The sequence below is a fragment of the Pangasianodon hypophthalmus genome, chromosome 13 (assembly GCF_027358585.1).
Source record: "Pangasianodon hypophthalmus isolate fPanHyp1 chromosome 13, fPanHyp1.pri, whole genome shotgun sequence".
Lineage (NCBI taxonomy): Eukaryota > Metazoa > Chordata > Actinopteri > Siluriformes > Pangasiidae > Pangasianodon > Pangasianodon hypophthalmus.
In genome coordinates, this window is record NC_069722.1 from 3,271,874 (window position 1) to 3,299,763 (window position 27,890).

At 40.8% G+C, this 27,890-nt stretch overlaps 1 protein-coding gene across 1 annotated transcript; it reads right to left on the reverse strand.

The window, feature by feature from the left end:
• Window positions 1-151: 151 nt before the first annotated feature.
• LOC113528532 (TBC1 domain family member 10B) lies at window positions 152-27,359 on the reverse strand. The gene is made up of 10 exons (XM_026917135.3): window positions 26,863-27,359; window positions 17,437-18,203; window positions 13,061-13,160; window positions 11,804-11,911; window positions 11,049-11,155; window positions 9,223-9,337; window positions 8,614-8,679; window positions 7,921-8,110; window positions 6,487-6,641; window positions 152-6,017 (listed from the first exon to the last, which is right to left on the reverse strand). The coding sequence occupies exons 2-10, from the start codon at window positions 18,192-18,194 to the stop codon at window positions 4,989-4,991; spliced, it is 2,628 nt and encodes an 875-aa protein (XP_026772936.3). The 5' UTR covers window positions 18,195-18,203; window positions 26,863-27,359; the 3' UTR covers window positions 152-4,988.
• Window positions 27,360-27,890: the final 531 nt, after the last annotated feature.

The following is a 27,890-nucleotide window of genomic DNA, read 5'->3' on the forward strand; positions in this document are numbered from 1 at the left end:
AAAGTAAATCCATTTTAGGGCTCCATGGTTTTGTGCTGCGTGCTATTTTTACATTTTAAGTGCGAACGCTAGGCATGTGCCAATTATGAGTTATATGATAAAGCACAACATTCAGGACTTAGCATATTGTTATTATGGACACTTTTTAAAAAAAAACAAAAAACAAAAAAAAAACCCTGTGTTTCATTAGACGAGGGCTGCCTCAGTGGGCGGAGCTTTAGCCAGATACAACTTTTGTCTCATTCAGGACGCAGCTTAAGTACATATATTCTCTAAAGGTAGTTTATTTGAATGGTTCTAGGAGCTGGACCACTGAAAGTTTGAAACTTAATGGACATAAGTGTCACTTCTGTGAAAAATCAGTAGTTACTAATTGTGGTATTGTTTGTAAATAATGTATTTGCGATATAGTTTAAGCAATTATCGCAGTATGAAAGAGTAACATCAGCACATGCCTATTCCAGAACATGGAACATTACAGATAGTCTTTTTTTCCACTAACACAGAGCCGACGCTTTTACAACGCAAAAGAGCCAAGATGGTGGTGACATCATTTCAAACAGCTCAAGATATTTACATGGCTGCTGTTAAAATAAAAATGATCACATGACCACTCCAGCAATAAAAGCATGGGTCTGTCCTCTTGGTGTGTAGTCATTATCTAATACTCAGTCTGTAGCTTTTTCATGACAAAAATGCCACATTCTGATGAAGTTTCATCTCTTAAACCAACAGAAACATGGGGTATTTTTTAAAAAGGTTCTTGGTTGCTGGTTCTTGTGGGGGAACAAAATGATAATCGAGACACATCCGATTCCAAATTATCCCATGTTCTGAAGCCTCATTTCAGTGCTGAAGCTAAAACACTGACTCTTAAATGTTAATTTCTTCAGACTGCTTGAAGCTGTAGAGGTTTAAAACTGGATTTTTTTTTGCATATTCAGTCACACAATAATCACCAAAACTTGGACAGTTCTGAGCAAAGTACCGTTTCTGAAGTTCAGTCTGTCCCTCCGCTCCCTCTAGTGGCCGAACCAGATGTGGCTCACTTTTTTCCCCTTTCATTTCTTTCCTCAGAGAGAAATGAAAGAACACGCCTCACAGGAGACAGTCTTGGGGTTTTAGGGTTTGCATAGACACACCCTGTGTTCCGACACGGTTTATAAAACGCCCTCATGAACCCTTGGAGATTGATACCAACAATGTTTAAAGTCTCGTATCATCTTGCAGAGGAAAGTCAAATTTTTGTGAAACATTTAAGATCTTCTTATTGCTTCTGTTTAAGTGCAAACAGCTTCGTTTGTTATTCTTTATCTGTAGCAATGCCTTCTGGGTAAAATGAAGTCTGGGCTCCTGAAGTCTACACTCATCTTCAACATCATCAAATGATCTTCTAATAAAAATGTCGGAACTGTCAGTATGACACCAAGGACTGGAGAAGGGCGAGTTAAAAACAGAATTGGAACACAGCTGCTAAAGTGGCGCAGGTGAAGCATGGTTTTGGAAAAACAACAACAAAAAAAAAAACTAAAAATGGCTCCACCTAGAGGTGAGGAGGGAACAAAAAAAAACCACAACACAGCACCAGAGAACAGGACCACGAGTGGAAACACATGTCATCTTGCAGCTCGACAGTCACACATCACATTAATGTTCTCAGAGAGTCCCGATGGTACAGTCCGGGTTCCAAAGTGCTGATCAGTTTTTGTTGCGTAATACTGCGGAGTGCCTCAAGGGGTGGAGTTTGTTTAGAAACATCTACACACTGCTGTCTGAAATGTTCCAGTGGTTCACCGAGACGATGCAAGAACACATCCCATAATATATTTCTACAGTACAGACTCAAACCTCCAACTCCAACTTAAATAATAATAATAATAAAAAAAAAAAGTTGCTGACAAATGGGGTGTAATGCATTAAAACAATCTTAAAGAATAGTTTATTGAAAAATGTTAATCAGTCAACCAGCCAAGACGTGTTTGCTTCAAAGCTGACGTAGAGAACACGTAACGGAATATAATCTCCCCCAAAATGTTTTGTGTAAGGCTTGTTTTTTCACACATTATTCTTATTTTTAGTCCAAATTAGACAGCAAAACTGATACCTTTGGTTTGTTTTAACACTACACACAATACAAAAAAACACTGCAATAGAAAAAGGTATAGATAATTATCTATATAAATCTAAAACACTTTGTGTGTCACATCCAGTGTTTATTTCTCTTTTTGTTCATTGGCCCAAATCTGTAGAACACAAAACATTTCTGCAGCACTACAGCTCCGTCCTTTGGCTTTAATTTGCAGTTCATGGATCAGTTTAGCAGCTCACATTTACCCAAAAAAAAAAAAAAAAACACGCTGCAACCTGAAAAAACACGGCTTGTTTGAGTCACTTCCTGCAGTCAGAGTCGAATCAGAGTCGACTCTCTCTCTCACTGCGGTCACTCAGATGCTCTTGGACCAGTTGTTTGGTCCATAGTCGAGTTTGTTAGCTGTGTTCTGACCTGCCTAAAAAAACCTGCACCATTCAAACACACTAAACACTGCATAGTTTTATTTGCTCCTTAGACCCCGCTTCCAAACCCTACTTGTGAGTATAATAGAGCTCAATTTCGAACTTGGACTCTCCCTGCTCCTTCACAACACTGTTTAAGATTGCGATTATGAACCTTAACAGTGTCTGAGATTTTACGCATAAGATTTAGTGAGATCCATCACTTGTTAGCTACATTAGCCTTGTAGCAAACATTTCGGCTGATTGTCAACATTTTCTAACACATTGTAAATCTGTGAATTTAAAGTGTGAGAAAGTAAACCAACCTTTGCAGGCACTAAATACTGTCATAGAACAGACCAAAAAAAAAAAAAAAAAAAAAAAACACTACTCCTTGGTTTTGTTCTCCAAAATTCTGGGAAAGAAAATGTAAAGGAAAAAAAAAAAAAAAAAACCCACAACAACCAAAAAACTAAGAAATGATGACTTTAAAATACATCCTCAATTTCCTCTAAAAGCCGCTACACTTCCAGTCACGCAGGCCTCTGGTTTCTTGCATAGAAAAAATAACAATAATACAATCTAAAATACGATAAAGAACAGGAATAATACATAATATAATTGTTCATCTGGTTAAATTAACAAACTGTACATCGACAAATGCAATCGAGCCCTAAAGGTTATGAGCTCAGATGTTAATGCTACTGAACATCATTATTCATTAACATCAGAAAGACGCAACAACGCAAATCAAATATTAGTGGTGCTTTTAAGGACAAAAAAAACAAAAACAAAATAAAAATAAAGAGGGTTCAGTGCAAACAGACTAATTCCTTCATCGACAAGCAAATAAATAGGAGTCTGAGGTCAAAGTCCAAGCAGGTTTAACCAACATCGAGTTAAGTCCAGACATTTAATTCTCCCCTATACGTTAAGATATTGCAGTCATGTTGCACCATTATGCTTTTTCAGTTTACTCTGCCGACTGCCGGGTAATACCGAGATTCCAGTTCACGCTTAAACAGGGTGGAAAATATCATCAGGGTTAATTAGAGCCAAACAGACAAGAGGGTCATGGAGAGGAGAGAGCAATCGAGAGCTAGAGAGAGAGAGAGAAAGGAAGCACAGGGACAATAGAAATATATATAAAAACGAGCAAGAGATTTAAAAAAAAAAGTGTGACCGAGAGACTACAAATATAACAGAGTCTAGGGCTGAGTGATGTGACAATATAATGTCAATATTCTGATAAATTATTTCACAATACACTTTTCTGAGATAACATTGTGATGGTGATTTTGTTTTCAAAATTTTTTTAAACAATATTTACTCTAAATGGAAGCAAATTTTTTTCCTGTTAACATTTTGTACTTAGTCTTTAAAATTGTAAAATACTATTACTGATTTTTTTTTTTCCTTTCTCGTTTATCTTAAGTAAGCACTTTATCCTGGTCCAAGTCACAGTGGATCAGGATCCTATCCCAGGAACACTGGACGTGAGGCAGGAATACACTCAGGGCACCACGCGAGCACACACTCAAACCTAAGGTCAATTTTTGTGCATCAGCATGTTTTTAGGAGGTCGGAGGAAACGCACATGTCAAGAACACGTAAAACTCTACATCCGAGCTCAGGAGTGAAAGTGAGACACTGGAACTGGAGCTGTGAAGCGGCAACCATCATGTCACCCTCCTCTTTATCAGTTTTAAGCAATTTATTTTTGTATTATTATATTTTATTTTTGTAGACATTCGATAAAAGTATCACCAAAAGGCTTTTTCCACAGATTTTTGCTGGTAGTTTGTATATTGTGATATGAAACTTTTTGTCATATCGCCCAGCCTTAGTCCCATCTACAAAGCTTAGAGAGACATACAAAGACCATCAGATAGTTGAAATAGAGCGAGAAAACATGACTCCTAAGATATTAAGATTAAGAAGATGGCCAAAGAGTGTTAGTCAGGTAGGAAGTCATGCTATTCTGACCACAGTACCAAACAAACCTCAGAGTTTCAGTTCAGTATGCGCTTCCGGTCCCTCTAGCGGCTAAACCAGACATCATTCACTTTTTTTTCTTTTCATTTCATCGTGAAGGATGAAAGAAAGCACGCCTCCTACAGGTCAAGTCAGAAACACCGGACAGCGACACTACACTACTACACAAACATGTAAACACGCACAAGCACACGCTAACAGACAACATGTTAATAAATACGGGCTCCTTGTTTAGTCTACGACAAGGACAATCTCTATTAAGGGTCACTGCCTGATGTAGAGGGATCGGATGACTGTTTTATGGTTGGATGACTTACTAAATAATGACTTACTGATCTATTTACAGACTGACTGTGTGTGTGTGTGTGTGTTTAATATCTCTTCTAATGGATGTGACTGTAAATGAGAAAGGATTCAGAGCCACAAAACATAATTCAGTTCTCTTTAAGACGAAAAACATCCCTTCCTTTGTGCTCTATTCGCCTCTTTTGTCCCGAAAACTAGGCCACGTTTTTCGCCGCGGCGGCTCCGTTCTTCTCCTCCGCCTCAGCGCTTGCGGCTTTGTCCTTCTTTTTGCCCCCTTTCTCCTTCTTCTTCTCGGCCCTCTCCTTCTCCTTCTTCGCTTTCTCCTTCTCCGCCTTTTCGCGTTCCTTCTTCTCTCGTGCCTTCTGTTTCTCCTCCTCCTTCCCTTTCTTCTTCTCCTCCTTGCTCTTTTTCTTCTTCTTGCCCTCGTCCTCGCAGGGAGGCAGAGGCATGTTGTTGGCCGTGGGAGACGGGATTGTTGGTGTAACTTGCTCCGAGACTACTCTAGGGGGCTGGAGCTGGTTTGGGATTGGAGGATGTGCAGATTCCTTGCTGGATTTTGGCTCTGATGCTGGCTCTGATGGGGGTTGTGGTCCAGATTCTGGCTCAGAGTTTGATACTCGTGCAGGTTCTGGTTCTGTTTTCTGCGCTGATGTTGGTTCTGGTTCAGATTTCGGCACCGATATTGGTTCTGGTTTGGATTTTGGCGCTGATGTTGGTTCTGGTGTTGATTCAGAATTTGACACTGGAGATTTTGGTGCAGTTGGGGGTTTTGTTGCTAAAGGACTAGGCCTGTGCCCTCCTGCGCCTCCAGGGGGCGGGGCCGCTGAAGAAATGGGAGGGCGTGGTGGCCCGGATGAGGCTGTTATCATTATAGGAGTCCCGCCCCCAAACACCTGGGTTTCCGGGTCGAAAGGCCCAGAAAAAGAGCTCTTTTTACCGTGAGAGAATGGATTTTTGGATTTCCGGAAGCCGGGAAGAGAGAGGAGGCTGGAAGAGGAGCGCAGGGGGCCGGGTGGCGGAGGGGACATGGAGCTGCCCAGGAAGGACAGACTTCCCCCAGAGCTGATGGCGGCGGCGCGGCGCTTCTGCTCGTGGATGTCTCGTGTGCCGTGAAGCCTGCGGCCCGGCTGGTGCGTTAGGGCACCACGAGACTCACGCCACTTCTTCACCTGGACAGCGCACTCCCTCTCGATCAAAGCCTCAGTCACAGGGAGAACAGTAACCTGTTGGAGGAACAGAAAGAAAGAACCTTTGGTTATGGTATCTGTGCATAGATGATGGTGAGCTCATGCGCACACACACACACACACACACACCTCTCCAAAAGTCTATATTCAGGAGTAGAGTATTAATATTACACTCCAGCGCTTTGAATGCAAAATATTTCACAAGGATGAAGTAGATGGCTTATTAATTGTGAATTTAAGCTTACGCTTGGCTGAAGAGTAAAAACTCGTGAAGTAAAACTGATCATCTTATTATTCCTCTTCAGGACATTCAACAGAACAACAGCAGACAGATACACAACAAATCTTTGTATTTGCTCTGAACAATTTTACTTGGCATTTGAGGGAAAATAAACACCGCTTTGGTGAGGAATGTCCCTAATGTCCTGTCCGAGACCATGGGTGTGTGTGTGTGTGTGTGTGTGTGTGTGTGTGTGTGTGTGTGTGTGTGTGTGTGTTTAGTGACCTCGTGAACCAGTATTTCCTCTCTGATGCTGTCTGGTGAGATGTTCCTCAGGCGCTCCATGGTCTCGTACATTCCCTGCAGCTCCCGCAGTTTATCCACAGAACCCAGCATCTGCTTCAGTAAGACCAGACCCACACGGAACACGATCTTCACCCCTGCAAGCGCACACACACATGCGCACACACAGACACACACACGCGCACACGCACACCTTAGTACTTACTAACATTAATATAAATGTCTTATCTATGGGTACATGTGGGCAAAATGGCTGCCTTTAGTATCCTGCGATCTTCTGAAGCACTGGTTGTGTGTGCATCCTCCTCAGAAATGGTAAAATATCAACATGATTCCACTCCATTGTTGATTATTTTCCTATAACACCACAACCCTGACATGAGCTTTTGCTGTTTGATATAAATCGCTACCTTGCAGCATGCATTAGTATTTATTTATTTATTTTTTTAAACATCAGGAGGAAATGCACTCCTCTTATGTGAACAAAGTTTTATGACATTAGATTAAATCCTCGAGTCCGCACTCCTGACCGATTCTAAGCTTGTTTGGAGGCATGCCTCATAATCGTCACACATCACTTGTGTGCATGCATATTTGCAAAATGGGTTCATCCATTTTTGCTTATTTTCCTCCCCGTAGTACCATCACTCAAGCGGCCCTATCTGTACACATGGCATGTCACTGTGCAGGAATACCTGCAACGAGGAGCCGTTCTCATAAAGGTAGAATTACATAAAACAAGCAGATTTTTCCTGATACTCTCAAGCACTCGCACCACAAAGGTGAGCTAATAACAGTGATCCAGTTCTATGAATGTGAAAGGCTGGTTTTATATATCAGTAACCATAATAACCCTTTTCCCAGCATCGCAAAAGCAGTAACAGGAAGTAACCTGACAAGCTGAATTAATCATGTTACTCTGTATGTGGCAGCTTCCACACACAATGTGGACTATACTACGGTTTGGTGGAAGCAAACCCCAGGCCACGGTTTTCAAAAGGACGAGGGATAGGTTCTCTGGACTACTCTCAGGCTCAAAAACAGCTTTCACATGTCACATAAGCAAGTGTGAACAAGAAGAAGGAGAAGAAGAAGGGGAAAGCCTTAATTGGTTACATACATCTCTTTACATATCCCAGCTTCTTAGGAAGTTGGGGTCTGAGCACAGGGTCAGCCATGATACAGCCCCCTTTGCTTAAAGGCCCAACAGTTGCAGCTTGGAGGTTTTGGGGCTTGAACTCCTGACCTTCTGATCAGTAACCCGGTGCCTTAACCACTGAGCCACCAAAAAGACCTTAGTGTAAATCTAAATGGTACGTAAAATAGAAATGTTTGGATTTTAAAGCCAGAGATGCACCAAATTTTTACTTTTTGCCTACAGCATGTAATCACATTGGGTTTTTTTTTGCATCTCACCTTCGCAGAAGAACATGTCCCAGACGCGGAGGACGCAGGACCACGGTAGCGTGCGGGAGAAGATGCACATGAACCACTCGGTCATGTACAGGATGGGGTCAATCTTAAACTTCTTCAGATGGCGGTAGGCCATGGGGCACACACGCCTCAGCAGAGAGAAGAAAATCTCTCCGTCAAGCTGGATTGCTTCCTGGAAGGGAAGAAAAATAATAATACTTTTTAGCTTTATAGTAATTTAACACTAACAGTACACATTATACAAATGCCTAAAATGTGTAGTGCGAAAGAATTTTGCAAAATTCGTGTTTGCGTGCACAACTAACAGCCCCATATTAGTCTAGCACTGACTCTTGATTGCGTGTTTTAACATTTTGCAACTTTTTCTATGAATGCTTGTTGTAAAAACTCCAATCCTAGCAGTTAGGCAGGGTTAAAAAGAAGGAGGAAACTTATGCGTGGCTAAATGTACAGGTTCCTTATAGACTGGAGGTTTCATGCTGAACAGTCAGATTGTGCTATAAAAACCAGCTCTAGGTGTCTAAGTTTTGAATTAATTTAATGTCATCAACAATACATCCTAATAACAGACCAGTCTCAGAGTTTTGGAATAAAGGATTCTTAAATAATAATAATAATAAAACTGAATAAATAGGGATTTCACTTGAGAATTTATTAATGCTGAAAAATCCTCACCAGTCCAGCGCTGTAGTAGCCAGGCAGGTATTTCTCACAAATCTGCACCAGACACCAAAACGCTTGCTGAGAAATAAAAAAAAAAAGAAAAAGAGATCTGTTAAACCACACACTGAACATTTCAGCGAAGCATATTGTCATCAGATAACATTATCTCTGTTGGTGCGAAAGCTATGTACACCAACTGGCTTCCTGTCTCCATTATTACATGCAGAAGTGATACTTGTAGGGAACATTTACAATGTAGTAAACCGCTTAGATCATTAATGAAGCATGCAGTGCTCAAGGACACTTAATAAGGAAGGATCATTAATGTGTCTACATATAGTGGGGATCGGCACTGAATTACGGCAACACTAACAGGACAAAAACGATGCTGGAGCAATAAGCTCAGAACAGACATGGAATAAAAATGGCTGCTACGTTAAAGGGACTTACACGGAAGTCTTTTACCTTTGAGAAGATACAATCTATGGGATGCAACATTTGGTCCAGCAAAGAAAGGTCTTAAGAAAGAGTAACCAAACACACACACACGCACGCGCACACACACACACGGAGGCACGCGCACGCACGCGCGCACACGCACACACAAACGGAGGCACATACCTCTGCAGGCATGTGCATCAGCAGGACCGCAGCCACAGGAGCCTGAGCTTGACAGTAGCCTTCATCAGGCCGATAGATGGTATAAGCCTTCAGTATACGGTACAGATCCTGCTGACTGAACACACACAGACACACACCAGAGTTCACACAATGTTAAACATTAAATATATTAGTTTCAAGAACATCAAGAACATCTGTGGTAAGAGGGAACACTGCGTACTTCTCATTTATGCTTTAACCAAATTGAACCAAGGAGTTAATTAGATAGATAGATAGATAGATAGATAGATAGATAGATAGATAGATAGATAGCATTTATTGTCATTGTATTTCTACAGCGAGATGAATGGAATGACGGGTCACATCTTCCCCCTATAAGGAGAGAAGAGGTCCTTAAAGCAGCCATGCAAGGCGCTAACGTCCTCTCTCATCCGCGATAGAAGAACATTAACAGAACAGTCAAAGCAATAAACAAAGTCACAAACACATACGACATCATACAACGGAGCAGTTACGTGAGGGGTCTTTTTTGTTGGTTACAGTACGGGAGGGTGGGGGGGGGCAAGAGATTAGAAAAAAGAAGAAAATGTGACACTGAGGCAGTCCTTGACTAGGGCAGAGTATTTACGAAAACAGTGTGTACTAGCCGATTAAATAAATGGGAATAAAAAATGGATTCAGAACAATCAGACAACAGTCTGTAATAAAACTGGCAATATTTGTAGCTTTTGGGAGGCTTATTTTGTCTCTGTCTCTCACTCTACCCATCTGTCTTTCTCTGCATGTGTCTCAGACTGTGTGAAGTGAAGTGAAGTGACTTGTGGCCAAGTAGGGTGACCCATATTAGGAATTTGTGCTCTGCAATTAAACCCATCCAAGTGCACACACACAGTAGTGAACACACACACACACACACACACACCGTGAACACACACCCGGAGCAGTGGGCAGCCTTTTTTGCTGCTGCGCCCGGGGAGCAGTTGGGGGTTCGGTGCCTTGCCTAAGGGTCTCACCTCAGTCGTGGTATTGAGGGTGGGAGAGAGAGCTGGTCATTCACTCCCCCCACCTACAACCGAGACTCGAACCCACAACCTTCAGGTTCACCTTCGGGTTACAAGTTCGACTCTCTATCCATTAGGCCACGACTGTGTATCTGACTGTCTCTATACCCATCTGTCTTTGTATCCATCCATCTTTGTGTCTCTCTGTCTGTCTGTCTGTCTCCATCCATCTTTGTCAGTCTTTCTCTGTAGCCATCTGTCTGTCTCTACCTGTCTCTGTATCTGTCTTTTTGTGTCTCTCTCTCTCTCCATTTGTCTGTTTCTCTGTCCATCTCTGTATCCTTCTGTGTCTCTCTGTCTCTGTATCTGTCTCTCTCTGCATCCAAGTGTCTCTGTATCAATGAGTCCATCTGTCTCCCTCTGTATCAGTCTAACCATGTCTCGGTATCTAGCTGTCTTTGTTTCTGTCACTCAGTCTGTCCGTCTGTCTCTGTATCCATGTATCTCTATCTGTCTATCTCTGTATTCGTGCATTGCTATCTGTGTATCTGTCTCTGTCTGTATCCATCTGCATTAGTCTTCTTCCCCCTAAACCCCCAGCCCTGATTAATATCTCACATCAACCAAGACACACAAATGTTTGTTGATACTGTATTTTTTACTCAAACAGAAAACATCCTGAGTGCAATTAAACAATACCACAAACCAATGTTTACAGTGTTGGACGAGCCAGTCATTAAAAATGTGGAACTAAAAAAATTTCCTACTGAACTGTGCACTTATCTGAGCACACACAGTGCTCATTAGGAGCAGACGGTTATTTACCCGTGGCCTCCTCGAGCAGCGAACATCTCGTGGAAGGGAAACTGCCTGTGTAAGTCCTTCTCGATGATATCCAGCCACTTCGGATCTCCCGGCTCTCTCTCCAGTTCCTACACAGAGGGGAAATGAAAAACGCAAAAATGTCAGAGAGACAGATTTTACACAAGTTGCTCCAGAGTTAATTCCCTTGTAACAGCAAGTGTGTGATACCTTACGCAGGACAACTAGCTAACCCGTCGGCTTTGAAGCTCTCGGTAAAACACGCCTACATCTCACTACTTCTCACTGCAAGCGTGAAAGGAACCCAGGTGGATTTGCCTCAGTCACCCGTGTATCACATTATATACTGTGTGGTTTTCACACCTGCACACGCTTGAATAGCAGCATGTGTAATGTGACTCGTTGCGGGGAAAACGGCATCACCGTATTGAAATACACTGAACCGAAAGTAACCGAAACCGTAGTGGTGATGTCATATGAAAAAGTTTGAGATGAGCTGATTAGCTGATTAGGATGATCTGCAAGACACCATAACCAGGCTAGAGCAGCATGTTTATTAGATTGCTTTATGTACAGCAGAGACAACTGGAAACTGGGCATCTTATCAACTAATTACAAGCCTCTATTGAGATCTGACAAATTTTTAATTTTTTTAACTAAATAAACGGATACGCTTTAAATAAATATGTACATTAAACTAGTTACGTGAGAAAAGTCAAAAGGACTGTGAAGTAATGTCAGAGATTTCCTGACTGTACCTCGAACTTGCCGGCGTTTGCCATCAGAAGCTCCTCGCTGTTGGAGAGAAGCTGCCAGGCTCGAGCTCTCAGAGACGACGGGATTCCCTTCCTACAGCGCAGCTTTACCTACACACACACACACACACACACACACACACACACACACACACACACAAAGTAACACACACAAATTCGCTGTTTTTCCTTAAGAGACATTAAGGGATATACTGATGATTTGACATTCTATAATCCAATACACTGATGTATTTTATGCTGTGAACATGTGTGATATCAAGCACCTGAAGACAAAAACAAACTGTCAGTATTCAGAGCTTTAAAGGGAACTATCGCTTTAATACTGGTATTGTATTGAAAATTAAAAACTTCCGGATTCAGTGCATGCATATAATTATTACAGAAAGACAGTGCATCTGCATACTGTATATCTACACACACGGTAAATAGTACACAGTCAAGCTACAAGCAGAACATAATTATAGATATAAATCCAAAACAGAAAACATGGTTAAATATTTTATATATACAGTACTGTGCAAAAGTCTTAGGCACCCTTTTTTTTCCATTACAAACTTTGTTACAGATTTTTATTTTCTGACTTCTACATTATTGATTCAGTACAAAAACATTTTAGATTCCAAACATTAGTTTTCCAGCACAAAATGAAATGTTACAGAAAAATGTTTGTATGTCAGTAAAGAAAGCAGCAGATTCCATGAGAGACACTTTTCAGATAAAAACGTAATGAAGGCTGCTGGGTTTCGCTGCAGAAATAAGAAGCGAGTCGACAGTCAAAGTCTCCAGAAGAACTGTGGCTGCTTCTGCAAGATGCTCAGTAACACTTCCAGCTCATTTCCTTATAAAACTGCACTAATTGTACCCGAGAGTGCTTTTTTTTTTTTTTTTTTTAAAGCAAAGGATCATCACACCAAATATTGACTTTTGTTTCATTTATCACTGTTTACTGCTCTTTATAGTATTTCTTTATGTAGAAACATTTAATTTCATTATTTTTGAAGGCATCTTTAATCTATGGCATTTCTCTGCATGTGCCTAGGACTTTTGCACAGAACTGTATACACACACACACACACACACAATGTCATTTGTTCTAAAATAACAAATTTTGAATAATATATTTGAACATAGCACAGACAGGAGGACAGATAATAACAGACCAATGTCATTCAGTGAAATGTTTGTCTCCTAAACAACCATTATTTGTGATTTTTGTGGGAAACACGTTTCAGAACAGACCTTGGGGAAGCGGCGAGAGATCCACTTGTCCCAGTTTTTGAACATGTCCAACCACTTCATCTCTCGGTGCCGTGCCACCTCCACACTGACCTCCACCACACTGGAACAAAGAGGATTCAAACAGTAAAGATCTGGCATTAATACTGAATTCAACTAAAGATCATAATTCGTCATTTCCAACCTCTGAAGCAAGTGATGTTAAATCTTACCTTTAAATGAGTTACACTGTGTTTACAAGTATTTGCTTTAGATCAATCAGCATACAGACATATTCGCTTGTTAAATCTATAACACTGACTCTACAGCTTGCTCACTTATCACAGGTAGCTGGCTAACGTGTTGCTAACAAAAAATGGAGGCGTCCATGTTTTTTTCCTATTTAGTAGCTCGAACAAACAAAGGTCGAAAATGACATCATTCTGAGTTCCACTTCCCAAAAACAGGGGGAATATTCAAGTGATTAGGATGAAGATAAATTCGCTTGTTTTTAAGAACAGAATAATTGTACTATGGGATATTGGTCATAGAGAATGGTGAGAGGATGTGATAAATTATGCATGAAGCTTGCACTCAAAATTGGGAGCTATAAGCCTTCATATGGCCAAAAGTATGTGCACCCCTGACCATCACACCCATATGTGGTTCTTCCTCAAACGGTTCCACAAAGTTGGAAGCACACAATTGTATAGAAAGTCTCTGTATGCTGTAGCTTTACAGTTTCCCTTCACTGGAACTAAGAGGCCCAAATCTGTTCCAGCATGACAATGCCCCTGTACACAAAGCGAGCTCCATGAAGACATGGTGTGTGAAGGTTGGAGTGGAAGAACTCGAGTGTCCTGCACAGAGCCCTGACCTCAACCCCACTGAACACCTTTGGGATGAACTGGAACACTGACTGAACCCCAGACCTCCTCACCAACATCAGTGCCTGACCTCACTAATGCTCTTGTAGCTGAATGATCACAAATCCCCACAGCCACGCTCCAACATCTAGTGGAAAGCTTCCCAGAAGAGTGGAGCTTATTATAACAGCAAACACAGGGGGAATAAATCTGGAATGGGATGTTCGACAAACACGTATGAGTGTGATGATCATGTGTCCACAGACTTTTGGCCATATAGTCTATATTAAGTTTGTTTTAAAAAACAAAACATACTCCAGCCACCAAATATTTCATGGCTGATCAACTACTCTCTGGAGTAAAGGGACACTGTGTACATTTCACTGAGCAGTCTGTGTTTGAACAGTTCTGCTCGATTAAATTTGACCTGGAGCAAGACCTGGACCCGATAGAGGAAGTAATAAGTAAACGTTAAAGGGAAGGAAGCAGGCTTAAAGAAGAGATACGCACATGTCGGCCCATTAGAGGACGTGACACAGCGCGCACAGTAAAAGGAAGAGAGAGATGGGGAGCAGTGACTGAATCAGAGAACCACTCAGCACTGTATGAGTCACACCGGGAGAGAACGAGAGAGAGAGAGAGAGAGAGAGAGAGAGAGAGAGAGAGAGAGGGAGAGGGAGGGAGAGAAAGGGGGGTTGGGATGATAGCGAGAAAGGCAGACAAAGAAAAGCAAACAGACAGGCGGAAAGAGAGAGTGGATTTTGGAAAATATGCACAACACAAAGAACCAGGTGACAGACGGAAATAAACAAGAGGCAGTCAGAGACAGACGGCATGAAAAAAGATGCACCGGTGAGAGACACACAAAGTATCAGTGAGGAGATAAGTATCAGTGATAAACAGAGGTGCCATCAGAGAGAAAAAGTGTGAAATGTCAATGAAAAGATATGAGAGATGGAGAGAGAGAGAGGGAGAGAGCAAAAGACACGTGCATAAATAGTATACTGTTAGAGAAAGGAAAAAAAGAGGAATGGGATATAACTAGAGGGGGGAAAAAAAGGAAAAAAAAAAAAACAAAAAAAACAACACGTCTCCGATTCCTCTTAAGTTTCACTATTTTGTTACGGTTGCTATAGCGACTTGAACGAGTCTGCGATTGCCTGATGACACACTGAGGTCAGGAAAAAGCACTGCTTGCTGAGTATTGTTTTATTTAATCCCAAATAGGCTTGAGTGAGATTGTGTGGAATATGATATGCTGTCGTCCTTTCGTGCACAATAACTAGGCTGCAGTAACGCTGACTCAGGTGGGTGGAGGGGGTTGGGGGGGCGTGGCCAAACATGCATAATGTATGTCGTGTACACGTTATGTCATTATAGTTAAAAAAAAAAAAATACCGTTAGTCAGCTGTTAATAAATAAATAGAGGCTGCTGTTAGTTGCTAGTAAGTTTTTTTTTAATTAGCCGTTAAAAACAGGGTCAGGAATGCCTGCAAAACTGAAGTTGTGACAATAAATAAATGTTATGAGTTATTAGCTGTAACTAAGTTCATTATAAAATTGATATAAAGTTATATAAACTACACGTGCACGTGCTCTGTGGTGAACAGCAGCAGAGATACATACTGAATTCTTGTATAGTGAAGTTGCCCTGATAAACAACACACTGTTTCATTTTCTTACTTAAACCCACACTCATTTTTGGCAAGTGAAGACGTTCAAGGTTTGGCGAGCATCAGAGAGAGATGCTTTATTAAGGTTCGTATAAGATATAAATCAAGTGGAAAGGAAATACATATTAAGAGATAAGACAAGGTATTTTTGTCACTCTTAAAGCTGCAGACACCATGTTTACAGAGTCCGACTTTATAGCTATTGCGATAGACAGAATCGAGCTATCAATTTCCGATACTATCGTCAACTGTCTCAAGCCTAACTCCAAATGGCTTCCTGTTCACTGACTCCCTGCACATGCTCATTACATCAGGTGTAACATAATAGGGCTGTAGAGTTGGCTGGAGGGAATCTAATAAATATGTGATGAAAGTTTCTAGCTGTTTACATGTATGCTAGTTTTAGCACTTTTGTATATAATTTTTAAAAAAGTAATCTATGTACGATAATTTAAAAACAGATCATGGCAAAGCTCAAAAATAAGCCTCAAATACTGAAATGAAAATTCAGATATTCAAAAAGTCAAGTTTGTTCTGACAGCCCTAACAAAAAATCCAAATTACAGATTAATTTTAAAATTATTTTGTGATTAAATCTCATCACCCTGAATCAAAAAAATTTAAATCACATTGATCATAAAGGCTACACTCAGTAACTGTACACACATAAGGGTGGGTGCACCTGATAACATGGCTGCTGTACAGGGTACAGTGAAGAGGATGTGGTTTGGAAGACATCTTCCTTGTTCTGTGAATTATTAATGGACAATCAGACAGATTTTGGTGCGTGAGTGATTAATTATTAATCATAAATTACAGTCTGGTGCCATGGAGACGGCGCAGCTTTGCTATTACACATACAGTAGCTCTGATCACAGCTCAGTGTTATCATCACACACTCTAAACACAATGTGAGAAGTGAGTCGAGAGCCAGGAAGAAGCAGTACAGAGAAGGTTTAAGAGCAGGGGGTCAGAAATATTTCTGTCAGCTGAACTTCTTCAATCAAATTATTCGCGTTAAATATCCTTTGAGACTTTGAGTAGACTAAGACTAAGTGAAACTTTTGTAATAAACGGCTGATTGGTCAGAAGGTGTGCATTAATTTTTGTATAACTGCACAACTCGGACATAGACAACGGGTATATATTAATGCGCTCACTATAATGCATCGTTTCTATAGTAACAGCTCATACACAGGCACTCGTACGGCAGACGCGCCAATTAACATTAGACTAATAATAAACGGATTTAAAAAATGTGTTGTTTAACAGAGAGAGAGAGAGAGAGAGAAGGTAATGATGGTGAAGGAATGACTGTTTATGTAAGTGATAACAGGAACTAAATCGTCTCTTGGATGTTCCACACGATTAAAAATGCGGATGTGTCGCTCGTTAATAAATTAAACATTGTAATCGTTGGCAAATTGCTGTGGTATAAGCGCAATAACACACTCCAGACTGTGCACATGGTCTGCTGTGGTGTATTATTCCTAATTTTTTAATAGTTTGTTTGTAAAATAAATTTGTCCTGAGGGGGTACAAGACTTTTTTTTTTTTTTTGTAATGTGTTACAATGTTCAAGAACCATGGACTTAAAGCATGTTACTTAACACTTTAATATACTTTATTAACACTAATCTCTACTATTTTTTGTTTTATTATTAGATTTGTAACTTTGAAAGTCTATATTTAAAGTAGCCAATGAATATGATAAAAATATGATTCACGGGATTTTTCGTTGTAATACGGCGTGAGTTGGTATGAAGCAAACTTATAAATATGAGGCTTAGCTGGAGTGTGTTATAAAACATTGTGTGAGTGTGTGTGTGTGTGAGACTGTTAATATTTAGGCTCCACCCACTTGCTCTCGCTGTACTGCGCTCCTCCGAGGAAGCCGTATTTATCTGTGCGTCTCAGAACCGGGCCGTTGAGCTCCGAGTCCGACCCGAGCGAGCTTCCATCGTCGCCGATGCCCGACAGAGACTCCAGCGTTCCTGACATCATGCTCGCTGACTCCAGATAGCTCAGTGTGTCTAGGGCGGGTCCTGATTGAGCAGGGGGTGGTACTACATACGGCAATGACGAATCGTGAACCATGAGAGAGGGAAGATCGGATTTCAGGTCTGCCAACGGATCTGAGACGTAGGGGACGAGAGACGGAGGAGACCGAGGAGGCGTGTGTGACGAGGATGTGGAGTTTGAGGTCAGATTGAGTTGCGTTGAGGGATTTTGTGCTGGAAACGGCAGCGCTTCAGGATCTGCCGCTCCTCCCGGTGGTTCTGGGGAGATGTTTTGCTGCGTTAAAGGCTCAGACATTGTGGGGAAACCTTCTGTTCCTCGGTTGGGAGGACAATCGCTTTCAGAAGCAGCTGTAATAGGAGGAGGATTCTCAGACAGTGCATTCCCGGAGTGCGAGAAAGGGACAGAGGTCTCTTTAAGTGGCGGTGCTGATGCAGCGGCAGCCATTACAGCTCGGTCTCCATACAAAGCGGATTTTGGGACAGCGACGGGTTTAGGTGACTCTGCAGGGAGGGAGGGAGCAGAGGAGGGAGGAGGAGGAGCTACTGACTGATCCGCCATCGCCGGAGGAGAAGGGGTGAGGGCTGAGACCTCGGCCATCGCTCCTCTCTGGAAAGAAAGAGAGACAGACAGAGTCAGGCACATTGAGAATAAAGTTTTACTCAGTTTACACTGCACCGTTTCATCTTCATCTATTTATGGGATGATACATAATAAAATACACTATATATACAGTATATTATTGAACGTATGGAGACAGGGAGACAAACAGACATCTAGACAGACAGACAGATAAATAGAAAGCCAGACAAAGATAATAGATAGATAGATAGAACAGACAGAACAGATAGAGAGACAGAACAGTCGTATAGATATACAGGGGTTGGACAATGAAACTGAAAAACTGGCCAATATAGTGTTGGAGGTTTCATGGCTATATTTGCGCAGCCTGGTGGCCAATCTTCACTGACTGCACATTCCACCAGTAAGACCAGAGTATGAAGGTTTAATTAGCAGAGCAATAGCACAGCTGTACATAAAATATTGCAATGCACACAACATAATGGGAGACATATCAGAGTTCAAAACAGGACAAATTGTTGGTGCGCGTCTCGCTGGCGCATCTGTGACCAGGACAGCAAGTCTTTGTGGTGTATCGAGAGCAACGGTATCCAGGTTAATCAGCATACTACCATGAAGAACGAACCACATCCAACAGGACTAACTGTCGACGCAAGAGGAAGCTGTCTGAAAGGGATGTCCGGGTGCTAACCGATTTCAGTGGTGCCAGCAGTGGAAATCTTGGTCTGTGGACAATGTGAAACATGTATTGCTCTCTGATGAGTCCACCTTCACTGTCTTTCCCACATCCAGGAGAGTTACGGTGTGGAGAAGCCCCAAAGAAGCTTACCACCCAGATTGTTGCATGCCCAGCATGAAGCATGGAGGTGGATCAGTGATGGTTTGGGCGGCAATATCATGGCACTCCCTAGGCCTAATACTTGTGGTAGATGGGCGCGTCACTGCCAAGGACTACCGAACCATTCTGGAGGACCATGTGCACTCAATGGTTCAAACATTGTACCCTGAAGGTGGTGCCGTGTATCAGGATGATAATGCACCAATACACACAGCAAGACTGGAGAGTGGTTTGATGAACATGAAAGTGAAGTTGAACATCTCCCATGGCCTGCACGGTCACCAGATCTGAATATTATTGAGGCACTTTGGGGTGTTTTGCAGGAGCGAGTCAGCATTTTCCTCCACCAGCATCACGTAGTGACCTAGCCACTGTTCTGCAAGAGGAATGGCTCAAAATCTCTCTGGCCACTGTGCAGGACTTGTATCTATCATTCCCAAGACGAACTGATGCTGTACTGGCCGCAAAAGGAGGCCCGACAACATACTAATAAATTATTGTGGTTTAAAACCAGGTGTTTCAGTTTCATTGTCCAACCCCTGTAAAAACAGAGAGAGGGACGGACGGACAGACAGACAGACAGACAGACAGACAGACAGACAGACAAACACAGACCAGGCAGACAGACAGACAGAGGAATAGACAGGCAGACCCAGACATACAGACATACAGACAGATACACAGACAGATGTTTAATAAATATTTTAGGAATTTTTTCTAAACAGCATTTGCCTAAAACAGTTCATTTTGAGAATGTCGAATAAATCACTGCGAACGTGTATGTGTAACTCGTATCGATCTGTGAGAAACACTAACTAGCCGACTAGCTATTCAGCAGTATTTACAGGCATTACTAATTTGCATATTCACATCTCCTTGTATTTTTATGAGAACAAAGATGTCCAGATGTTCAAAGGCCATTTACTAGTGTCTTGGGCATTAAAGTATTGTTGGAGAAAGATGATTTCTAATGGTTTAGGAGATGATCTAAGGTTCTATAACTTTCTTCTACTCCACCAAACACTGAAAGGGAACTAAACACACATGCACACACGCACACACTGGAGCCAATCATTTGGATTTGTTGCTTCATGTCTTATTTGCATATAATTAAGAACATCTCAGTTCCAGTGTTACTCGCCTGCGTCTCAAACAGGAAATCAGCGACCACTTGCTAGCATGAACAGGGTTAGCCGAGGCTGAAGGAAACTTTTTTCTTCTCTTAGTGTAGTCATTACTATTTTGGACATTTTATACAAATGTTAACCACACAGTCACGTGATCTCTACAGTGCGAGAGAGAGACAGGTATTTTCTTTTTTTTTTTTTAAACACAGTTGTGGCGATTGTTGAAAGCTTGTAAAAGATTTCTGTATGCGTGTGGTCACATTCACAACCCTAATAAACTGCTGGAGGTCTGTTAATAAGGACATGACCATTCAGTGATGCGACAAATTCAAAAGAACAATAGGGCCTTTCGCACCACGGAAACCTTTTCATAGTACCTGAACTAATTGTGGAACTACCCACCTTTTGGCGTTTTCGCACCTCCGGAACTGGGTGCGATTTTAGTACCGGACTGCCTTTTTCAAGAACCAAATTAGCTCCTACTCCGGAGCAGGGTCTAACAACTGGAACTAACCGTGACGTAAGTAGACGTTGATTGGCCAAACGCATACGAAACCCGCCATGATTTAAAACGCCGTGTAAACATACTGTAGTGTCAACTTATTTCGCAAGTATGGAGAACAGAGATAGATGGACGGACGCTGAAGTGCAACACAGCTCCGATCACAGCGTCCTCCATCCTCCGGTTGTTTACGTTGTTCTTCTTTGTTTCCGTTGTTGAACGCTGCGCACAAATGATGTCGCTGTCGACCGGCTTACGTCACTTCCTAGTGCTCACTGTCGGTGCAAACGCAACCCTTTAAACGGTACTGGGAAATAGTTTTCGCAAAATCGCCCAGTACTTTAGTACTGTAAATTTAGCTCTGGAACTAAAGCGGTGCGAAAGGCGCTAATATGTGAAAGTTTTATTTGGTCTACAGCCATATTTATGCACTTTGGATTATTTATATTACTTATTATTTTTAATCGTATTAACTTCATTTCCTGTCTTGACTTTTACCCCTTGTTTAAATTTACACTAAATGTCTTACTCATGTTATACTTGTACTTTGAATTTATATTTTTTAGATCATTTCCTTTGTCATGTTTTTTCACCACAGAAAGTGTAAAGCTGCATTTTAACACTCATGATAATACAGATTCAAATATTAAAGGTTCAATGGTCGATGTTTTTTATTCCATACTTGTAGAAGTAACCTGGAAGATATGTAGAACATGATTTATATTTAAATAAATAAATAAACAAACCACAGATTGAGCCATGGCCTTAGCAAACGTGTATCAAGTTGCTGAGAAAACCTGTTTGGAAATCTGACTTTCCGAAATCTGACACCTTATGTGATATGAGATCGACCGCAAATCTACATTTGTACACATTATTCCTCAGGTTCTGCTCGCCAGGTTGCTCTTCTTGAACGAATTATGGGATGGATTTCTCAGAGAACGACTCGTAGACCTGCTTCAAAAGTGTCCAAATGTATGAACTAGAGAGAGGGGTTTCTTACGGCCCAGACATTTTTGTACTGTATGATCTCAGAGTGCTGCTGCTGCTGCTGCTACTGACGCACTTCCCATTTTTATCATAAATAAAACCAAACGGTATTAGAATGAAAAATGTGGTGCTGTATTTCAAAATGATGGGAGCTGAAGGAGGAAGTCAGACATCTGGAGAACTGAGCTCACAGTTCTACAGAAAAAAAAAAAAAAAAACTATTTTAAAAATTCTGCTCCTGAACATCTTTTAACGTAACCAACTTCCTCGTTTCGTTACACATGACCGTGCGGTCAGCGATTCTACTAAAGATTAACAATCTAAAACGATACTACAATGACACTGTTGGATTTTATTTGACATTAATGAAATCGAAACATTCTCCATTTACTTTTGAAAGCGAGGACATCTGCACGAGCCTTACTGAGCAGCATCAACGGGGAAAACTTCAGCCGTATGAACAACCGATGTGTGTGAAAGGCTTACACAGAAAATGTACTGCGCTGCACTTCTTAAACTCCTTGAAATGGTGGAAACACTCATTTTCCTGTCTTTTTTTAAGCCATCAGTTCTGGCCAATTAAACTGTTTCTCTTACTTAGACGTTTTAAAATGGAAAGTCATGAACGGGGGAAAAAACAATATCGCACAAACTTAACCAACACATACCATTATATAAAACAAATCATATGCCAGTGCATGTATGTATGATATATACGGTATATACAATATAAAATGCTAATTACAGTTTTTCCAAAACAAGATAAAAGCTCATGTTAAATGCTGCTGTAGCAACCAGTATTCACTTCCTGGATTTATCTGTACACTATAAAGCCAAAAGTATGTGCACCCCTGACCATCACACCCATATGTGGTTCAGTTCACAAACTGTTGCCACATAGTTTGACGCACACAACTGTAGAGAAAGTCTCTGTATGCTGTAGCTTTACACTTTCTCTTCACTGGAACTAAGAAGCTCAAACCTGTTCCAGCATGACAACGCCCCTGTGCACGAAGCGAGCTCCATGAAGACATGGTGTGTGAAGGTTGGAGTGGAAGAACTCGAGTGTCCTGCACAGAGCCCTGACCTCAACCCCACTGAAAACCTTTGGGATGAACTGGAACACCGACTGAACCCCAGACCTCCTCACCAACATCAGCGCCTGATCTCACTAATGCTCTTGTAGCTGAATGAACACAAATCCCCACAGCCACGCTCCAACATCTAGTGGAAAGCTTCCCAGAAGAGTGGAGCTTATTATAACAGCAAAAAGGGAATAAATCTGGAAATGAGATGTTCGACAAGCACATATGATGTGATGGTCAGGGGTGCACAAACTTCAGTGCTCAGTTGGATGAGTAATGATGCTGGGTGGTGGTGGTGGTGGTGGTGTTCTGCTATGACTAGTGGTGACTTTTTAAAACAAAGACGTCACAGCACCAGAAAAACACAACCTACATACAACGGAACAGCTCTAAATGTAGACAGATTATAACCCGTTACAGCCGTGTTTCTGCTTGCTGCCATGTCGTGTAGCGCTGCACGGCTGCGTGCTAACGGCGAAGAAGATTGCGATGTGCGTTTCACTTAGGAATGGACACTATCAGTTTTATATTAAGCAGTGTTTTCGGTCAGTGAAATACCATGGCAACGGAAATACCACATTCCACATGATAAAACATATCGCAAGTACTATACTATACTACTATATAGTTTGCAAACAAACTGTCAGCAATATACTAGGGTTAATTTTTTTTTTCTTATAAATGTCTGTTTGATGATAATTTATTTAATAGCTCCAAAAAATTTAACAATGTAAATTTTTTTTTTAATTTATAATAAATTAGTAAGTAAATAAATACACTGCAATGGACATTTTTTTAAATCTGTAAAAAAAAAAAAAAATAATAAAAAAAAATTTAGATTTTGCCATTTTAATGACTAAAAGCAAACTTTTAACATTCATCCAGCAAGTTTGTCATTTCTTTAAAATTATAATCTCAGAAAAGTGCATTGTGACATAATTTATCACGATATTGATGTTATATCATATTGCCCAGCCCTGACCCATGCAACATGCTTTTAAAAGATTAAATAAATAAATAAATAAATAAATAACCCTGTCAGATATCACTGTGGGTGAATTATTTTTTTTTTGGTCAAAACCAGGATTTTCTGCATCTACTCTAGCGAAATTTGACACTTCAACTTAATAAAATTATAAATATATTTCTCTAAAATGACATGGAAATGTTTTTATCTACTTTCTAACCTTGCCTTGGCGTTTCTCTGCTGGGCCAGGAGCCGGTTTAATGAACGTCAGTCTGCACAAAGACGTCTAAACCCTCACTAGCTACGTGTGATTTCCTCACACAGAGAACATCACGCTTTGTTCAAGTCGCTGTGTAGCTATACGTCGTAGCGAAACAGATACGAGCTCGATCAGATCAGTTGAGTTTGTGATCATTTAACCGGCTGTTAAAATGTCCGCCATGCTCCGTGGTGTGATTTTTCTCTCACTTCACTTTTTGAGTGTAAAATGATAGAACTAGAGGTTTGGAGACGTGCAAAAAATAAAAAAAAAGAGAGACACACATTTCAGTTCAGTAAAGCTTGTCGCTTTCAGAACTACACATATAGCAGAAGGTGTCAAACTACCGTCAGTCATCAACAATCACACCACGGATTAAAGCGTCTCTAACACTACAGCATTATTACGCTGCTCTGTGTATTATAATTCTCAATCATGATCGATCCACTGAGGCTTTCAGAAGGACGTTACTTCTGATTAAACCACAGCGAGGTTGGATTAATCTTTATAACAGCAAGGTGCTGCACCATAAATGACAGATTTATAAACGCACTCGTTCTTCTACGTTATCGTTTCTATAGTAACAACTTCACAGGCACTTTGATAGCAGATGCTCCTCGTACTCTAAAGCTAACCCCCGAATCTGTGAAGTTTTCTGTTAGGCAACGTTTACGTAACATTTGTGGAAGGAGTCTCTTCGCTTCGTAACAGTGAGTTTTTTTCAATATGGGAAAGTCTTCAGGACAGAGCAGTTTGTGTTCATTCTTTTTTTTAGTTTTGTCTTAACATCTAAAGTGGGCTGTTTAGGAAACGACTGCTTGTAGCTGCTCTAACGGAAATGAGAACAGGAACTAACTATGACATTAAACGTAACTATAAACAGATAAAAAGCACAACAATCGTCTTTTACTAGGTGAAAATTTGGAACTGTTGACGAATTGCTGTGGTATAAAACGTCAGGGTGGTAATTACTTTCCACTGTTTTCACTCCCACCTGGTGAATAGAGATAAAGAGTTACTGAAAAGGAGAAATTGGTAAAATGTGTGACATGTAGGGCAGGTTAATAACCAGAACAATCCTTGCTGCCAAAAAAGTCGCCTGCCTAGACGGCTTCTTCCTGAATGGAAAGCAGGGGTGTGTGCTGATCGACGCTAAAAACGTCACGCAAACACCATAAAAAGTCCGTGAACATTTAAAAAACTATTATTTCCCCTTGAACAGCTGTCTCATGAACTTCCTCATGACAAATATAACTGTCTGAGAGCAGCAAAGAGGAAGCGCTTCGTGAGAGGTCTGAGGCCACTTTTTTTTTTTTTTTTTTTTTTTAATCCCGTTCTGGGTGTGTTTTTGAAAAAAACATTAAAAATAGACACCGTTAAATGTAAAATGTTTGGCATAAGCTTCGTGAAGTTTTCATGAATTTGTTCCAAGTGCAAATAACGAAGTGTTTATATGTATCCGAGACGCTCGACGCTCTGTAGACAATTTTCATTTATGTATACGTTACATGTTACGCACATACGGGAGGCGAGGTTTGGTGCCAAGGTCACCATAACAACGAGACGTGTCTGAGTCCGGTCAGGTTTTTAAATCACGCCGCTTGAGTTTTCAATTATTCTTCATCTTGGCGAAACATCATCCGACTGCGATCACGGACGCCAGGATGAAGAATTCGCAACTGCAGAAAAGTCACTCAAAAATTTATACACAGGAACAAGGATGAGTTCAACAATGATTGCTGAAAATAACAAAGTGCACACGTTATACACCGGTATATAAACCTTTACTCATCTACTAATATTACAACAATTAAAGGACATTGTTTAGGCACAAGAAATAAAAATTATTTCAAAGTTTTTCTGTTTTTTTCAACCCAACATTCTGCCGTCTTCAGTCAATTTCTGATGAATATTAAAACGTGAACTTTTACTGCCTCTACATGTCAATTTGACACCCATCCTTCCTCACAAATTACTCCAAACAGATTAAAATCTGTAAGAAGAACAGTTTATTGCGCAAGAAGTGCAAAGTGACTCACACTGACAGAGGCGCAGAGATTGGGATAGTGAAAGCAACCTGACACAAAGGATTACACGCCTATTATTCTTCTGATTCATGGCGTGTCAGAAGGATTATTCCACCTCATTCGATCGGACAGAAGTTTCATTCAATTCAGTGTTTACATGAGCGTATTTTATTCTCAGTCTGATTATCAACTCTGATAATCTGATTATGATTATGAAGTGTGATGTTATACAGGTATAAAGGAATCTGAAGTCATTTATTAACTTTGTATAGCTTTTCAGTGACTCTCAGGGAAAAAAGTTGTAAGCACCATGACACCATGATATTGGGATGTAGGCATATTGATATGACGCACAAGTGATGCCACCCAGCTGACCTCAAAACGTTTCAGTCATTTGTGCAAAAAAATAAGAAGACTTACCAAAAAAAAAAAAAAGAAAGAAATCTGAGGAAGTGATGCAGGACAGGGTTTGGTGCATTAATCTGAGGACTAACAAAGCACCAGCTTTCCAAGAGCTTGTCTTGTCCTGTCTAATTCATTACATAAGGACTTTTTAATTTCTTGCACAGTTATAACTGAGCTAAAAGTGGTGAAGTCTTTGCTTCTCACATTGTCCTGCTAACTAGCTTAGCGCAAACGGGTTCCTATTGGTCATGCCCAGGACAGGATGCAATATCACCTTTATAGTTTTTTTTTTGATAAACTTATACACAATACATACTAAATATACAACTCTACATTCTCAAAAACATGCCTTAATTAAATAATTAGCAACAGCTAAGAGCTGAGCCTATTATTATTCCTTTTTGTGAGGTCCACTCCCTATAAGGTGCGTCAGGCCTCTGCGCTAATCCTCGGCGTTGCGTGAGGCGCATGACCGGTTAAACTCACCCGCAAGCCGGCAGGATGCGCGACGTCCGCCCGGTGAGGATGTTATCCGCTTTTCCCCCTCCACAGCTTCGTTTGCGGAGGCGCCCTTTTTTCCGATTTCGGTGAGAATCTGTGACAATACGGCACGGCAAAAAAAAAATAATAATAATAATGTCGTGCAGAATTAAAAGAGGAAAACTTCACTCCGTTGACCGGTCAGGTTGTAAATTTCGTGTTAGCTTAGCTTAGCTTAGCTTTCGCAAGCGGTTAATGTTGTATGGGTTCCGGCTAGCATCGGTGTAAATTCTCTAGTTCCACTTGCTTTAGACAATAAAAAATAAATAACTAAATGTCGCATAGAAGTCTCCGTTGATAGTGAAAGTGGACTCCGCTTTTATTTATGTTTATATTAATATATATTTGATCAGTTCCACTCCCAGAATGAATAAATCCGTTTGGTGTGGAGCTAGCCGCGCACAGGTTGTTGCGCTAACTCGACTCCTCCTGCGCGAGAACGCGTTTCCTACAAAAAAAAAAAAAAAAAAAAAAAAATGAGTGACAGCGACGCGAACTCGCACGTGCAGAGCACTTCCGGCGTGAAACAAGCCACTGACTTCCGGTCTGCCAAAAAAAGCCCTAATGTTGTCTTGTCTTAAACAATCAAGTAATCATGGCTAAACATTACTTAAAATGTTGCGTTTTTTACCCATAAATCAAAAATCTAAGTTCATTTAACTTATTTACCTACAAATTACATAAGATTTCAGGTGTTATGTAATCAAAATCAAGATTTATTAAAATACCTCACGCTGGTCTTTCTTTTGATGTGATTGGCCATGAGAGGAGTTCTGCCTAGCAACAAGAGAACTTACGCTCTGATTGGTAGATAATTGCAAAAGGCGATCCTGACGTCGACTCCGCGTGCTTTTACAAAGAAAGGGCAATCATGTAGAGGATGATTTGTAAATGAAATGTTGTCTTTATTTAAACAATCAAATAACCATGACTAAACATTACTTAAAATGTTGCAGTTTTTTTTACCTATAAAT

Excerpts from the sequence above, each read along its gene's own strand:
- LOC113528532 (XM_026917135.3), bottom strand. The coding sequence starts at position 18,194 with ATGGCCGAGGTCTCAGCCCTCACCCCTTCTCCTCCGGCGATGGCGGAT. Across the intron at positions 11,912-13,060 it reads TCTCTCGCCGCTTCCCCAAG|GTAAAGCTGCGCTGTAGGAA; the intron begins GTCTGTTCTGAA and ends GTGTGTGTGTAG. Across the intron at positions 8,680-9,222 it reads TGATGCACATGCCTGCAGAG|CAAGCGTTTTGGTGTCTGGT; the intron begins GTATGTGCCTCC and ends TTTATTTCTCAG.